The 17,273-nt window shown below is 40.4% G+C and overlaps 1 protein-coding gene across 13 annotated transcripts in view; it reads left to right on the forward strand.

Moving 5' to 3' along the window:
- Positions 1-17,273, forward strand: part of MAGI1 (membrane associated guanylate kinase, WW and PDZ domain containing 1) — a 604,684-nt gene that overhangs the window by 512,967 nt on the left and 74,444 nt on the right. For all 13 annotated transcript variants that reach the window (XM_078076268.1, XM_078076261.1, XM_078076272.1 and 10 more), the window contains 5 exons: positions 4,967-5,024; positions 7,428-7,543; positions 9,893-9,985; positions 14,977-15,159; positions 15,708-16,328. In XM_078076268.1, coding sequence (XP_077932394.1) covers positions 4,967-5,024; positions 7,428-7,543; positions 9,893-9,985; positions 14,977-15,159; positions 15,708-16,328 — 1,071 coding nt within the window. The remainder of the gene's footprint in view (positions 1-4,966; positions 5,025-7,427; positions 7,544-9,892; positions 9,986-14,976; positions 15,160-15,707; positions 16,329-17,273) is intronic.

Below are 17,273 nucleotides of genomic sequence, written 5' to 3' on the forward strand. Positions count from 1 at the left end.
AACAAAACTAAAAACCCACCAAACGCATTAAGGATCTTTGTAGGAGTGATAGCAATACAGTGATTCTCCTGATCAACTGAATAGTTAATAAGTCTTAGTCTTGGGTTATTAAGTCACGAGCCACGTGGTGACTTTGTAGATGTAGTGAATGGCTTGAGAACCAGATACTGAGCTTCTATGTGACATTTTCCTTAGAGTGTGTGTATCCATGTAAATCAAGTCTCGACTAGTCTAGCTGTTGCAGTTAGAAATAATTTACATTTGCAGATAATGCCAAATGCTTTTGTCTTTGCTGTTGGAATATATTGAATTATGTTCTACGCTGAGTTTTATGTTCAGCTTTGAACAATATTAAAATTAGTTTGCATTCCATCTGATGCATCTACTGAAGGATAGATTGGAAAGCCCAGGTTTTCAAGCTAAATTGCACATAAAAGCCTTGGCTTATTGAACATTGACCACCATGTATTTTTGAGATAGAAGATTGTTTAACATCAATATGAAAAGAACTGTCCTGAGATTATTGAATCAGCCTAACGTTTTTGAGATTGCCTTAAGAACTAAAAACATAAATACTTAATAATACAGATTACTGTTTTAATGTGATTTTGTTTGTGTTTGTTATATAATAATCAATCATGGTTGACTGGAGTTATGATATAATGGAATTTAGCTCTGTTTTTCTTAATGTTGGGAACATATCCTGTTGTAACTGATAGATATGCTGACATTGATCGATAACTGTTGCATGGAGCTTATTTTTAAAAGATATTTAATAAGTTGTCCTTGTCATTGTGGTAAGAAGGACTTGAGATTCACCCTGTGATCTAGAACAATTTGAAATTTGTTTTATCAAAAAAATTAATTGGTAATATTAAAGGAATAGAAAAAGACAGCTAGTTTTTGAGACACACGATGAGTGCCTTAATCATTTGCTGAACCAATTTAAATCGCTCTTGCTAGGTGATTGATACCCACTGCTATCTGTGGATGGCTGGTAGAGATAATACAGCTGTGCACAGAGGCATATTTGCTTCTATGGAAGTATAAATGTTGACATTTTTAAGAAAGAATTTTCTGTATTTTTCCCCTTGTAACTATAATATTGTGGGAACTTTCCTATGCTGTTGAAGATTGAAAAAAATAAGCGTTAATGGCTACATATATCATTTCTCATGGTCATAGTGGTAATCCTGAGAGTTGGTTTGGTGACATAGCAGAACTGTCTCTGGGGCAAATCAGGCTGCCTTGCTTCTTGTCCATTCTCCCAGTTTACTGGCTCTGTGACTTGGGCAAGTCACTCAACTTCTCTTAGCTTTCCTTTCCTTACCTGTCAAGAGAGGCTGAAAGAGGAGCTCCCACACTGTTTGTGAGGAAACTTAATGAAAATGTGTCTTAATATTTGTCCCTGTGATCAGTATATATTGTTGTTTCTAGTAGCTTTATTATTTAATAACTAATTCCATCTTGTTGGACTTCTTAATACTCTTTGTGGTACTTTTTGCCTTTAATATGGGTCAGGAGAAGAATGTGTATGTGGAAATGACCCAAATGTGTCCTTGTGGGTAGAGACAGGACTCTTGATTTTTGCCTGCACATATCCACTGTGTAAAGAGTAGTGTGTACACACACACACACACACACACACAGTTTTCTCTTGCATTCATTCCAGATTTTATCGACAAGCTTACTGCCCATTTTCTTAATAAGAGGGTCCTAATTTCAAACAATAGCAACTGTCAGGTTTTCAGAGAACATGAGATTCCAGATGTGACAAGGAAACCCTGTCTGAGAGGTGGGGGCGGTTGGCTTAGGTGTTGGACACAGATCATTTGATTATAGAGTTGTCATTTCTGAACTCTGTTGTTTGAGCTGGGTCAGTAGCTGCATTATGCACTTTTGGTTTGCAGAATTGATCACATGCTCTGCAGACATCTTCCCAGAATTGAAAAGTACTCCCTTTTGGAATTATAGGGTATTTAGGTGCTAACACCAACTCGGAGAGGTAGAGACAAGGAAAATGAGGTTCCCTCCCCACCAAGGCTAAGTCACAGTTTTGAAATCTATCTGTGATTGTGAACATGACTTTCAATCTATGTGCTGACATATCTCTTATGAAAAGAACGTAGCACATGTGACTGCTTCATATTTGCTTCTGTGGTAACAAATAGTACAGGATGAGATTCTTAAAGGCAGGGCTAGCTAGCAAGCAGGCCACATAAATCTGTTCTGTTCCTTTCCTGCTTTCTTAGAACATGGCCATTTGTTGAGCCTACATGCCAGGTGCTGTGCAAAATGTCTTATAGGCATCCTCAGGTAATCCATAGTTGACCCTTGAAGTAAATCCCAGTGAAAGATGTAGTTGCAAGATACTCAGTAACTAGTCTAATATCAGATCTATGAAGTGGTAGAGCGAAGGTTCAGTCCCCAGTCTGGACAACCCGGAAAGGGTCTTAGCTGCCTAAAATAGCTGTGACAGGTAGTGTATTCTGGTCTGATGTCCAGCAGTTGTTAGACGTAGGGGCTGACCCTTCAGGCGACAGCAGAGTTTTTAGTAAAAAAAAAAAAAAAAAATTGTAGTCATTCTTTTCTGGGCTTTGGCATTTTCTGTCATTCTCAGTTTTTTAGAACCGGAAGACAAATTCGAGGACAAACATCTTCCTTTTTTAAATCGATGACCCATTTCTATTTTAAGCATTAGGAGACTAATTCCTATTATTAAGTTAATCACCACATTGGAAGTGAGAAATCTATCTTTTCAACTGAAAATGAGTTTTAGCTTGGAAAACTGGAAAATTTCTGGAGTTTGCTAATCCGTTCCAGAAGATGTGTGTAAATTTGCAAGTGTCCAGGAATAGCCATTGATCTGCCGCATTTCTCAACCCTAGAGTATAAAGGTTTTGACTAGACAACAGGAGGTTGTCAAGGTCAGAGGTGGCTTCTTTTTTTGTACCCTCTTCAGACCTCCATCAAAGCACTAACTGTATAGTGTTTGAATTGTCTGCTTAGTTGTGCACTTGTAATTATCTTTGTGTTCTGGGTGCCAACCACACCCTCAAGCAGACAATAGACCCTCTCTAAATGTTGACAAATTAATAATTGAATGAGTTAACATACAGTATTCTATTAGTTTCAGGTGTACAATATAGTGATTCAGCAATTCTGTATATCACTGGTGCTCATTGTAAGTGTACAAATGAATTAAATTCTTAATATTTCCCATTTTATCTAAAGCTAGGCCAAATATTCAAGGTTGCAAATTTTGGAAAAGATCTGGTTCAGTGAAACATAGAGCGGGCCCCTCACATTTACCCACTCCTGCCCCCTGCCTGAACAAACATGTGGACCGTGCCCCAATTTGCATTTTTTTAATATTCGATTTCTCAACTCCTTGGAAATATTTTCCTGGTTCATTTTCATTTAAATGGTAATTTCCAGCTTTGTAAGGGGAAACCATTTCTCAGGCATTTGATTTGCATCAGTTCGTATGGCTTGGTGGATAAAAATGCCAAGTTGTATCAACATCTGCAAATTGGACCTGTCTTGCATTTTAGTAGCTCATGTCTCCTGGAATTCAAAGATTTCTTTAAAACCTGCTAAGTGTTTAAAAGAAATGAGAAGAAAACGGGGAAAACCTGTCTCTTTGTTTGCAAATAGATAACATGTGGAGCAAAAACCATGAAATTAATGTCTCTTGATATGCAGCCAAATCTGAGCAAAACATAAACTTTGAGTAATTAGCAGTGTGTGTTTGCGTGCACGCGCATGACTCTGTTTCAGTGTGGGACAGTTTGTGGCATATGTAAGCTTATGCCTTGATGACAGAGTCATTCTTTGGAAATAGTGACCATAGGAGTCCTTGAGTTAAAAAAAAAAAAAAAAAGAATCTAGTATTTCAAAATAAGTGATATTTCAAGTGTTTGTAATATTCTGTTCATGTTGGTCTTAATAGCCGACTTCTAGGAAGAATGATTCACTTTGGAGTAGGGCATTATACAAGCTTGCCGCAACCGTGTATATATCCGAGTGGCTTTGAAATTAAGTTGAGTAATTGCTCCTCTGCTTGAAAGAATTGCTTAGTGACACAAAACACAACCTGGTTGCTTCTTTCACCAAGTCAAATTATCTGGTGCAATGGGCTTTTTCATAATAGATTCTTGCTGTGGCAGAAGTCACTATTAGCTAGTTAATAAAGTTCCAGCCTTTGTAGGAAACCTTACGAAGTTAAGTCCAGGAGAGCACGGGTGAGTTTTCAGCAAGGCACGGAAATCCCGCAATGCCATTTTACATGACCACGAGAAAGGAATAAAATCTTCCCCCTTAACTAGTGAGTTCTCAGAGGGCAGGACCTATGTTTCTGCTTTCGCAAGCAAAGTGCTGGCGAAGGTGGGTCTGTTTGAATATAGCACCTAAGTGATAGATGCCTGCAATTTGAAAGCCCAACTCCATCTTTTACTTACTTGGCAGCATTTTAATTAGAAACAAGGAGGAAATAAGATGCAAATTTTATTTTATTCCAGGGAGAGCAAAAACAGCACTATTGTATTGAAAATGAAAAGAAACATTAATTTTCATCCATTTTTGTTTGTGTGGTAAGGTAGTCTAGAAATACAATGGGAGAATTGTAAATGTATAAGGTATAAACTAGGCATTCAAGGCAAACTTTAACTATATTTCCATTAAAATCTAATTTAATAGTTGATTCAGAACAAAGGCTTCTGGGACTACATTTTATTAAGTTTTATTAGCTTGTGCAAAATATCAGTAAAGAATTGTTCCTCATGTAGAAAAATACACTGATAAATATAAGACTGCCTTCTAGTTTGTTGTTGTTAGGATACACAGTTTTCATTGGACTTAAGGCATTTTTATGAGTCTATCTCTTTTTGCTTCACTCAGTTGTTGAAAATCCTTAAGCTCTTAAAGAATATGCTCTTCTTGCTCTAAATGTTCTTTTATTTTTCAGAACTGCCTGCTGGTTGGGAAAAGATTGAAGACCCTGTCTATGGTATCTACTATGTAGAGTAAGTGCCTATTAATCTCTATTTTAGTTTATACTCCTCTATAATTAGGTACATTTATGCTGATCAGAGTTTGTCATCATTATACGGTCCAAACTGATACTAATAACAACAACATAATAATTTTATAATGAAAATATATATGCATATATTAGTGAATGAGAAAATATTCAGCAAATCTGAAGACAGTAAATTATATTCTAAAATTCATGAGGGCAAGATCTATGTCTTTTGTTTACCACTGTTTTACCAGGACCCAACACAGTCCTGGCATATGGCAGCTACTCACTAAGTATTAGTTGAATGAATGAATGAATGAATGAATAAGAAAAGCAAACCAGATGAGTAGGTGTTATCTTCTGAAGAAGAACCTGTTTGCCTACTTTTTGCCCCACCCAGGTCTGAACTTTTCAGTAATTACTTATTCATTCAGACTTTCTAAAATGGCCAGACACATAGTAATGTATGAAATGTCACCAGGATTAAGAAGGTAATTCAGAACTGGCCCAAGCTGCAAGACCTTGTATGCTTCTTTGCCTCTCCCTTGCCTGAGGACCATCTACATAGCTCCTGCTTTCCATTTTTAAGACTCTTAAGCCTTCCTCATGACCTCCATAGTATGTACCTTATTCTAGCACTGGCCACACACTTTGTCCATTCATTAGAACCATCTATTGTTAGGATGATACTGAAAGAAAAGAAACCCGAGAGATTGGACATTGAAGCAGAAATGCTCTGTATCACTTCCTTCGAGAAAGATGAGAAATAACTAATAAAAAATCCTTTGAAAGAAACAAATGCTATATAAATATTCTATCATCATAATCCTACCTGGTGCAATGAAGATAACTAGCCAGCTTTCTATCCCTCATGCTGCTAGCAATGAAAAGTCATCTGCATCATGCCCTGGCAATAAGAGCATATGATGGAAATTGTAAAATGCTCAGCATCGTATTATAAAAAATTATAAGCTTAATATAGCAAGTGTCATTGGCCAGTACTCACATTGCTACCGCTGGACCTAACAAGAAGGATTTGGTGATTTGGGACTTTAGAAAAGCAAGCTCCGTTCCTTCTCTGATACTCAGAAAATAAAATTCCATCGTGTGCCCTGCAGATCATCTTTCTTTCAGATGTTTAGTGGGGTTTCTGTCTATTCGGGGTTCATTTGGAGTTCTCCCTCAACTGATTTGTGCATCAAGAGAGAAAGGGAAGAGGCGGTAACAGCTTTATAGGATAAAGAGACCTGGTTTGAGGGGAGAGTTGTTACCTTCATATCTGGTCCTCCTCCCTGTGTCTTAGCAGCTCCACCTGCCTGCTATGGCAGACCGTTTCTTAGCATGAAATTGCCTACAAGAATTAGCAAATAAGCAACCAATCTTAGGAAGGAAAGGTAATTAGTCTCTCCACCCTATTTGACAAGCCTGTCTTTAAGAAATATTTTGAGTTCTGAATACTGTAATCACATAATAGGTATGTTCCCGAACCTCTAATGAAGTATGATTTTGGTGGAAAAAAGAAAGAATGTATGTATGCTTGTGTGTATATGTTTGTGTAATACATGTGTATATACACTAAGGTCATGGCAAAAAAACCACGTATGTACATGTATTCATATGGACGTGTGTGTGTGCATTTTTGTTTGGCCGTGGCCTTATTAGTTTTGGAGCCATCTGAAGTATCTGGGTCTCTGTCACTTTGAACACATCACATTTGCTCAGGTTTGCTGCATTTGGAGTTTTTTTGCCTAAGGCTTAGACTTTTAATCCTGGCTCCATGTCAATTGATCAAAATAGTTGACAGATGTTGGTAGAGCCCTTCTTTGAACTTCGGGTGAGTGCTTCTGCCCCTGTGAACTGCGGTAGGAAGTCACATAGCACTCTGGCATTGTGTGTTACACACAACATTGTATCTCCCTTTAATCTCATTTTTTTTTTTTATCATTCTAACAATCTACTCTCTGTTGAATTAAAGCACCTCTCCCTGTAGGGTGCTTCCTGGGACATTTGGAAAAGTCAGTGGTTAAAATCCTGGGATTTGAAAGCGGGCAGAGCTGAGCTCACATGCCTCTTTCTTGTTCACTAGCTGTGTTACGTTAGGTGAGTCGTCAACTGCTCAGAAATTTACTTTCCTTACCAGAAAAATGTGAATAAAAGTGGGACACCTCCTGGCCTTTCCTGAAGATTTTTAAATAAAATACATGAAAAACCGGTAACATCTAAGCAGTCAGGACGTGGAAGGTGTTCATGTCTTTTTCCTCATCCTGACCGCACACGTCGACACGGGATGGTCAGCGTCGCAGACCACCTGCTTTGCTCGGTTCCAGTCCAGGGCCTTGGCCAGACTGGCATTTTGCTTGGGCGAGGAAATGTTTCCTAACCGAATACTGTCTGTCTCCTGCTCCAGCCACATCAACAGGAAGACACAATATGAGAACCCGGTTCTAGAAGCCAAACGGAAGAAGCAGCTTGAGCAGCGGCAGCAATCCCAGCAGCAGCCCCAGCAGCAGCCGCCGCCCGAAGGTTGGCTTTCCCCGGATGTGTGGGCAGAGGAGCTTGGGGCAAAGCCTGGGCGCTGACACCCCCGTGTGGTCAGACCCGGCCTCTGTGTTCACGTCCTCCCGCCTTGTGGCAGGCAGACCTGCTGTCCTGCAGGGGGGGTGGATGACAGAACTTCTGCTGGAGCTCCCTGCCCAGAACTCAGACAGCTGGGGGGGGGAGGGGGGATGGTGTGCAATCCCAAGCCTCCCCACCCCCACCCCCCCACTCCACTTTAATGTAGAAATAGGCTGTTGCCAAACTGGAGAACTTTCTGTTGCCCTAGCATGTTTATAATACCACCTGGTGTCTAAATCCAAACTGCTCTGAGCACCTTCAGAGGAGTTCGTGTGTATGAAACAAACTTCTAATTTTAGGAACGTGACATGTAGGAATCAGAAAAAGCTGGTAATTTGGAATGCTTTTTAAAAACTGTAAGTTAATTCATGCTCTTTACAAACATACAGACAGTTCAAGAATGGAGAATATTAAGTTCTCCCCTGCTGGCTCCCATCCCATTCTCAATGATAAACACTTGGGCAGAATCTCTCTAGGATTGTACATAAATGCATATTTTAACAAAAATCAGATCATAACTTATATGTATGCATGCACACACACACACATATATATATACACACACGTGTGTATTAGCTTTGTGACCTCATTTTCCCATTTAAGTTTATTTCTTATACATAGTTCAAAGCTGGTTAATACAGATTTACCCTCTAATTTTTAAGGGCTGCATAATTTTCCGTTTTATGAATCTCTCCACTTCATTTAGCCATCTTTTTGTTAATAGATCTGATTATTAACAGTCATCTATTTATTAATAGAGTTTTTTAGTTTTTCATTGCAACCTTTTAAAATGATAGGCTTAATAACCCCTCAATATATAATGTGTAAATAGCAAATACATGAAAATCAAATATAATACTTTTCTTATTATAATATTAAATATAATAAATATAAACCATAGAGTAGAAATTGGTAAATCTTTTCTGTAAATGGCCAGCTAGTGGATATTTTAGGCTTTGCTGTTCATATAGTCTCTATTACAACTGTTCATCTCTGCCCTTAAAGTATGAAAGCACCTATACACAATCTGCAAATGAATAGTTGGCAGCTGTGTTCCAATAAAACATTAGATATGAACATTGAAATTTGAACTTCATGTAATTTTCATGTGTTACAAAGTATTTCCCATTTTAATTTTTTTTCAACCATTTAAAAATAGAAAAACCATCGTTGGCTCGAAAGTTGTATACAAATAGATGTGAGGGCCAGTTCGGCCTCTTAAGCCACAGGTGGCCAACCACTGCCATAGACTGTATTTTACTGCTGTGTTTTTTTGTTTTGTTTGTTTTTTAAGTAAGTTCTACGCCCAACATGGGGCTAGAACTCATGATTCCGAGATCAAGAGTTACATGCTCTACCAACTGAGCCAGCCAGGCACCCCCTAGACTGTATTTCAGAGAGAGTATGTACGTGTGTATCTGTGTGTGTGTGTATGTGTGTGTGTGCACCTATCGAAAAGTTCTCCTTTCGACCTTCATCTCTTTTCTATTTAAAAAAAGGTCTTAAAATGTTTTTTTTCCGAGCTGGTGAAACTTTGTGGTGTTAGAAAGTGCTGCTTGGGGAATAGGAGTGTATAGTTGAATATATTCGCTTAGCTGGAAAGTGACTGTGTACATCTCAAGGGTAACTCACAGTGAGTTATTTCTGGGCCTCCGAGGTGAGTAGGAGTGCAGTTAGGACACAGGAGTGTTGGTGATGGGTCCCGTTTGGGTTCGAGAGACGGTAGGGGATAGCACTTCAGCCAACTGCTAAAATCACCTTTACCACCTCAGATGAGCAGGTTTCCGCAGCTCAGCCCATATCTCAATTGCATTAGAGGCTTTTCCCTTATTGGGCCGGCATCAGTTGATTGTATATCTTCCCTGATATTTTTTACTTGGTCTCACTTTGGACTCTCCCGCCAGAGAGAACTGAAGTTTTTATTGTTCATATCACAGTATCTCTTTCCTCAAAGGTCTTAGGAGAGAGAGACAAACAGTCAAGGTTCTTAGGAGAGAGACAGACAATCAACAGCCTTAGGAGAGAGAAACAGACAGATATACACACAAGAGACACAGAGAGAGAGAGAATCTTGATGTCCTTAACAAAGGGTGGGGTCAGATATGAGTGGTTTTTGTTTTTGTTTTTGTTTTTCAATCTAAGCTCTCTGTGCCTGGTTTTATTGGTTTGGGTAGTTGTATAATTCAGAAGATGAATCCTGAGTGAGTTGACTAGCACCTTGAAGGAAAAACAGTAAATTGTTTCTTTTTCTTTTAGAATGGACAGAAGATCATTCATCGCTTGTGCCTCCTGTTATTCCAAACCATCCTCCAAGCAATCCGGAGCCAGCCAGAGAAGCTCCACTTCAGGGTAAAGTGTTTTTATAATGGCTAGGTATTTAGCTCAAAAATTTAATTTTTTTTTTTTTTTAAGGAACTCGTAGCTCCCAAGTCATTCCTTTGATAGTGAAAACCATGAGGTCAGAAATTCTAAATGTATTGTTAATCAAACTTGTCGAGAAAATGGAAAACTTTTTTTGTGTAAATTTCTGCAGCTAATTGTAATGCTATGGAAATGATGACTAATTGCCGTTAGGGTTTCTCCGCCTCAGCACGGTTGACATTTTGGGCCAGATACTCCTTTGTCGTGTGTGGGGCCTGTCCTGTGCATTGTAAGATGTTTAGCAGCATCCCTGGCCAGTAGCACCCCTCCCCCTGTCGTGACAACTAAAAATGTCCCCAGTCATTGCCCAGTGCCCCTGGGGTGGGGGGTGGGGGATAATCCCAGAGTTGTAAATCACTGATTTAGAGACTACAGATATTTAGTATTGGGCTAAAATAAGATAAATCAAAAAGTCAACATGAGATATTTCAAGATCCTAGTCAACCTGTTTGCTTTTGACTAAGATTTTCTTTTAGATATGAAATCATTTGATGTTATTCTATTCTAAATGCTCATCTGCTATTCTTGCTGTACTTTGGCATTTATGCTTCTTTTATAATGTTTCATTGGGTCTCACTCATTTACATTCACAAATAGTAGGAGCCCTCCTAGAGAGGTTCATTTTTGAAAATTGGTATCTCCAGAATCTTGCTGCTTTCAGGACTCATTACTCTTAAATGATAGAGAAGATTCGGGAGGGTTTGGTTTGTTTGTTTGTTTGTTTGTTTCTTTTAAATAAGAAAAATAGAACAAGCATTATATTTGATAGAGTTGGGGAAGGTTTGTGGTACAGACCCATTAAAAAGACTAAAGCTCATCTTCGTTCTCTGTGCATTTTTAAAGAGGTATCGTCATGTTAGATATGAAAAGATAAGTAGAAAAACTCTTTTCTCTAATTTTCATCCCTCCATTATTATTTTCACGAGAAGGAAGTTGTTTCCTTGCTAACCGATCATGTCAAGAGATTGGTAATAATGTCAATTTATGTAAAATAATTTCTGCTGGCTTAGGTACACATTTTTATGATGCTAATGGTTTTAATAAAGATAGAACACAGCAGCTAATAACGTTAATGGCAGCATGATTGTGGCCTCCTCGGCACTTTTTAAATAGAAAATTCCTTTTGCCACCCGTGCTATCTCCTTTCCCTGCCTGCCCGTGAAGAGTCCTGATCTAGCAGCCTGTGGTACTCTCGGGAAGAAGTCGTGTGGCGAACTTGGGTAGACTGTTGGGTATGAATTTTGCTAAGTTCACCATTCAGCGAAACTTTTCCTGTGATCAGGAGTGTATTTCCAATCCTAGCAAGTGATCATGTTCAAGAGAGTTGCTCTTAGGAAAACTCTCCAATTCCAGTTGGTGCTTAGAGAGAGATTTCTATAGCCATCCCTCCATTGCACCCACTCTACCACCACCATCTTCCAAAATAACAATGCCCATTTATTGGGCTGTCATTATGTACCGGGCACCCCACCCAAGGACTTTACCTATATTATCTGCCACGGGTATTCCTTACGAGTCTCCTAAATCATGAGGTTGGTACCACCATTACGTCCATTTACGTGTGCAACACTCAGGCAGAGAGAGCTCTAGTGATTTGCCCAAGGCCACACAGCCAGTGAGTAGTAGAGCGCCCAGTCGGAATCCTCATTGTTATTAGGAACAGTTACACTTCTGGCTAAAACCTTTTTTGTTCGTTTGTTTTTTTGTCTTTTTGTGTGTGGGGTATAACTCCCTACATAGTCTAAACCTGCGCCACCCAGTTACAGATGTCACTGGCTACATGTTGCCATTTAAATCCATTACAGTGAAAAAAATGACACCTTCAGGGGCACCTTCGTGGCTCAGTCGGTTAAGCATCTACCTTCGGCTCTGGTCATGATCCCAGGATCCTGGGATCGAGTCCCGGCATTGGGCTTCCTGCTCAGCAGAGAGCCTGCTTCTCCCTCTCCTACTCCCCCTGCTTGTGTGCTCGCTCTCTCTCTCTATCAAATAAATAAATTTAAAAAATTAAAAATTAAAAAAATAAAAATTACAAATTCAGTTCCTCAGTTCCACTAGCCACATTTCAAGGGCTCAAGAGCTCCGCATGACTAGTGACTGCCGTATCGGACAGAGCACCTATGGAGTGTCTTTGTCACAGAACGTGCTGCTGGACATCACGGGTCCAGGGTATTCAAACACTGGTGCCCAAAACAGTGCCACCCTGGCTGGGAAGCCAGCTCCTAAGGGTCGTCCGAGAGCAGAATTTTAGGCCAAGACCCCAAAGATCCTGATTGAGTCTAGAATAGGACCTACACATGAGGACCTTTAAAAAAAAGAGCTGCTGAGGTGATTCTCGTACATAACAAGATCGTACAACTGGCGACTGGCCTGCAGACGAGGATCTCTGAGAAAATGACTTGTACCACAGGGATGCGGCAGAGAGCTCCAGATGCCACCGCTTGTGGGGAGAAAAGCTCTTCTCTCCCAAAGCTCCATTAACTGATGACCCACTCATACATAACACGTAATAAAATGTGCATGAATGTGAAACCCTGTGATCTTCCCTCCCTAGTTACGCATTGAAAAAGCAAGTCAGCGGTGTCATTTCAGAGCTCTGCTCGTGTCTCTATTAAGTTGAAAACATTCTAAGTTCAAAATATGCTAATGGCTTTAAAAAAAAATTCATTCAGTGAAACTGCCAGGCACATTTTCTTCACATTTTCTAACTTAACCTATAATAAGGGTGAGAAGCTTAAACACCCCACCACCTCTTCCCGCCTTCTCAAAGACGCGTTACATCTCCTTCCTTTGTGCTGTTGTTCATTCATTCATTGATTCAGCGCAAATGTGTGGAGCACATGAAATGAATCGGGCAGTATTCTACATGCGGGGTATACAAGCAGAAATCCTCTGGAGCTCACATTGCTGTGTTGTGCGTGTGTTCACCTACAGTACCCTTTGTGTACGGGGATGGGTGAGAATGAGACAGATCACCAAACCGATACGTACAATGTCTACTGTGTGGGATGGTGATAAATGCTAAGGACAGAGATAAAGCAAGAAAGGGGGATGGGGAATGTTGGAGGAGGTATTAGAATTTTTGATAAGATGGCCAGAGGAAGTAAGCCTCACTGAGAAGGTGTGTCTGCATAACTAAAATGTGTTTCCCAACACTCTCCAAACTCCCTAGCTGCCCCTGCCTTAAGGATGTAGGCTATGCACACACACCCCCGTCCTCAATTTTCCATCTGATAATTGCCATGGCAGCTGTCTCCGTACAAGCCCCGAGTGCACTTGACCCACCTTTCTGATGTGTTGGCAGACAGCCTTGCATGGTGAATGCTCCAGAGTCTTGCCTTTCTTTAGCCACAGTGACAGGGCTGAGGTTTGTCAAGCTCCCGACCAGCCTTGGGACTGCCCTAGTGAGGGGGAGGTTCGTGAACAGAACTATGACTCTGAGCAATTTAAAAGAGCCTTTTTAAGAGCCGGAAACTTTTGAAATATGCGATTAAAAATTGTACGTGTGCCCAGAGACCTTTTGAAAAAAGGCTTTTCGCTATAGCTAACCAAAAATAACATTCTTTCCTGGGTGCCAGGCTCTGGTGCAGGGGTATACGGAGACTTTTTCTCCTGGGTGTTTTGTTTTGTTTGGATAACACTTTTGATAGAAAAGAAATAGGGCAGATGGGGAGGCTATGGCAGGCAGAGAGCAGGAGATAGGAAGTATAATTAGGAGAGTTTAAAAAGTCTAAACATGAAATTATGTCCACTGTTTGAGATATCCAGAGAAATTCTAGTAAGTTTCTCAATTACAGAGAAATGCCTAACAAAACTTGGTTTGTGTACGAAATGTTATTGTGCATATCATCGGGAAAACTCACTAAAACCTTAGCATGTTTGGAAGTTATTTAGCTGTATAGCTATTAATTTATTTTAGATAAGACAACTGAATTTGGAGCTGTATGCTGTAGTTAGTAACTAATTCATTTAGTTTAGATGTTTTGGATTTAAAAAAAAAATTCTAAGCCACATGTCCTCAACTTTTTTAAACAATAAATTTTAGTAGTGGACATGTCTGGGCTATTTTACAAATTGTTAAAGGATGAAAATTAATAGGAAAAATGACTTAAATTTAGAATTCAATTCAAAGTAATAACTCTTCTCATTTTGAAAGTAGTGATTCTACGTTTTTATCAAATTATTCTTTGTGACCATATGTTTCCTAGTATTTTCTATGTATTTTCAGAATGTGTTTTCTTTTTGATTAGAAACAAAAGTTTTTGCTGTATTGGTTTCACAAGTAGAAGCCATGCCCAAGACAACACATTGGAAGTTGTACCGCAAAATAGAAACTATAGCAAAACAGAAGACACAAAGCAAACACCCACCCCATCTTTTTTTTTTTTTTTTTTTAAAGATTTTATTTATTTATTTGACAGAGAGAGACACAGCGAGAGAGGGAACACAAGCAGGGGGAGTGGGAGAGGGAGAAGCAGGCTTCCCGCCGAGCAGAGAGCCCCATGCGGGGCTCGATCCCAGGACCCTGGGATCATGACCTGAGCCGAAGGCAGACGCTTAATGACTGAGCCACCCAGGCGCCCCCACCCACCCCATCTTCTGTGAATACTTTGTGGCAGCTCAATTGCTGTCAGACTACATGAACTGAAACCAAGAAGTGTTTCAGATGATGGACACCGGTTCCATTTTACTCCTCTATTTTCCTTTGGATATTCATGCTGAAACACTCTAGGTACCATATCCCCCTTCTTAAACAAAGGGGTCTGGGATCCCCCTTATTACTGCAATCAAGAGAGGACTTTCCTAAGACACCTTAAGCACAGGAGCTCGGAGAGTTATCCATAAGTTGTGTCATTTCTTATTTAACTCATCTTTTCACTCATAGTGACATTCCTTATACTCTTCTTGTTTTCATCCAGGCAAACCCTTTTTTACACGAAACCCTTCTGAGTTGAAAGGCAAGTTCATTCACACGAAGCTGCGGAAAAGCAGCCGTGGCTTTGGCTTCACAGTCGTTGGAGGGGATGAACCTGACGAGTTTCTGCAGATCAAGAGCTTGGTCCTGGATGGTCCTGCCGCACTGGATGGCAAGATGGAAACAGGTAGAGATGCCACATGGCCCTCGCATTTCCTGTGTGATGAGCCTGCCCCCCGCACCTGAACGAGAACAAACAGCATCATGATTGCATGACTTTATAAATGGTTTTGAAAAACTGAGTCAGCAGGATTCCTCCTCTACAGAGATGCATTCCCTGGTAGAGATACAGAACTTTGAAGTCACTTGAACTTTGGGGTACTGTTAGGGTGCTATCGAATACAGTAGAGCCGTAAATTTACTAAAAATTTAGATCTGTCTGAATAGAAGAATTCTAAACTTCCATGGATTTCTGCGGTAAGAATATTTTTTAGAAGAAACCACAATGTTCTTTCAATGATCATTAGATTCTCATTAGCACGGAAGACACTAGATGCTACAAGAATGCCTTATTAGCAGTTAAAAGAAGTAATAGAAGCAGTCTCTTTGTGCCCTGTGATACCACCCCCAAATCCAGTTTCAGTTCAGCTTCCTATTGGTAGGATCTCATAATGTTGATAGAACTTTTTTTGGCTACCTTTTTTTTTTTAACCCCCAAATTCTTCTCTTTTGCAGGAGATGTCATCGTCAGCGTGAACGACACCTGTGTTTTGGGACATACGCATGCACAAGTTGTGAAAATCTTCCAGTCCATTCCCATCGGTGCCAGTGTGGATCTTGAACTCTGCCGAGGTTACCCGTTGCCTTTTGACCCAGATGACCCCAATACAAGTTTAGTGACCTCGGTGGCCATTTTGGATAAAGAACCAATTATTGTGAATGGGCAAGAGACCTATGATTCGCCAGCTAGTCACAGCAGTAAAACAGGCAAAGTCAATGGCACGAAGGATGCCAGGCCCAGCAGCCCTGCTGATGTGGCGTCAAATGGTTCCCATGGTTACCCCAATGACACTGTCTCTTTGGCTTCCTCCATAGCCACTCAGCCAGAACTCATAACTGTTCATATAGTCAAAGGGCCAATGGGCTTTGGCTTTACTATCGCAGACAGTCCTGGTGGTGGTGGCCAAAGAGTGAAACAGATTGTGGACAGTCCGAGGTGCCGTGGCCTGAAAGAAGGGGATCTGATAGTGGAAGTTAATAAGAAGAACGTGCAGGCTCTGACCCACAACCAGGTCGTGGATATGCTGATCGAATGTCCAAAGGGAAGTGAGGTCACATTGTTGGTGCAACGAGGAGGTATGTAGGTTTCTTTTGTTCTATGATTTTTCTTTTTTTAACCCAGAATCCATTGTTTAATTTACCAGTCTTCAGGTGGCTTTTGGGGGCTTTGTAAATGTCTACTCTTTAAGATCATTTTTACTTAAATATTTGGAAATGTATTTGAAATGCCTTCTATTTCCGCCAAATGGTAGCCTCTATAGAATAAATATTGTGTTTATATATTGTGCTATACACGTGCAGCCAGAGTGATACTTTTAAATGTAAATCACATTGTACTTTTAAAAAACCATTAATATTTTTAAATCTCTATACTTAGTCTTTTGAACCTGGCCTGTGCAGTGTGCATGCAAAATGTGGCTCTTGGCCACTCTTCCAACCTCATGTCACATCCTCTCCCCTCATCACTGTGCTCTAGCCATCTGGCTGCTTTTCTGGAGTGGCTTTAGTGCTCCAAGCCCTGGCTGTCTCAGGGCCTTTGCACTTCCTGTTCCCTCTCCTTGGAATGCTCTTTCCCCAGCTATTCACTTGGCTGGTTCAATCTCATTCAAGTCTCCTCCTATGAGAGGGCTTCTCTGATACTTATTTAAAGTAGTCCCCCACTTTTTCTCTCTCTCTATGTTAAATAAGTAAAATCTTAAAAAAAAAAATAAAAATAAAGTAGTCACCCAGGGACACCTGGGTGGCTCAGTCGGTTAAGCATCTGACTTCAGCTCAGGTCATGATCTCAGAGTCCTGGGATTGAGCCCCCTGTCAGGCTCCCCTCTTGGCAGGGAGTCTGCTTGTTTCTCTCCCTCTTCCTCTGCCCCTCCCCCTGCTTATGCTCTCTCTGTCTCTCAAAGAAATAAATAAAACCTTTATAAAAATAAATAGGGGCGCCTGGGTGGCTCAGTCATTAAGTGTCTGCCTTCGGCTTAGGTCATGATCCCAGGGTCCTGGGATTGAGCCCTGCATTGGGCTCCC

The sequence above is a fragment of the Halichoerus grypus genome, chromosome 1, assembly GCF_964656455.1.
Source record: "Halichoerus grypus chromosome 1, mHalGry1.hap1.1, whole genome shotgun sequence".
Taxonomy (NCBI): Eukaryota; Metazoa; Chordata; class Mammalia; order Carnivora; family Phocidae; genus Halichoerus; species Halichoerus grypus.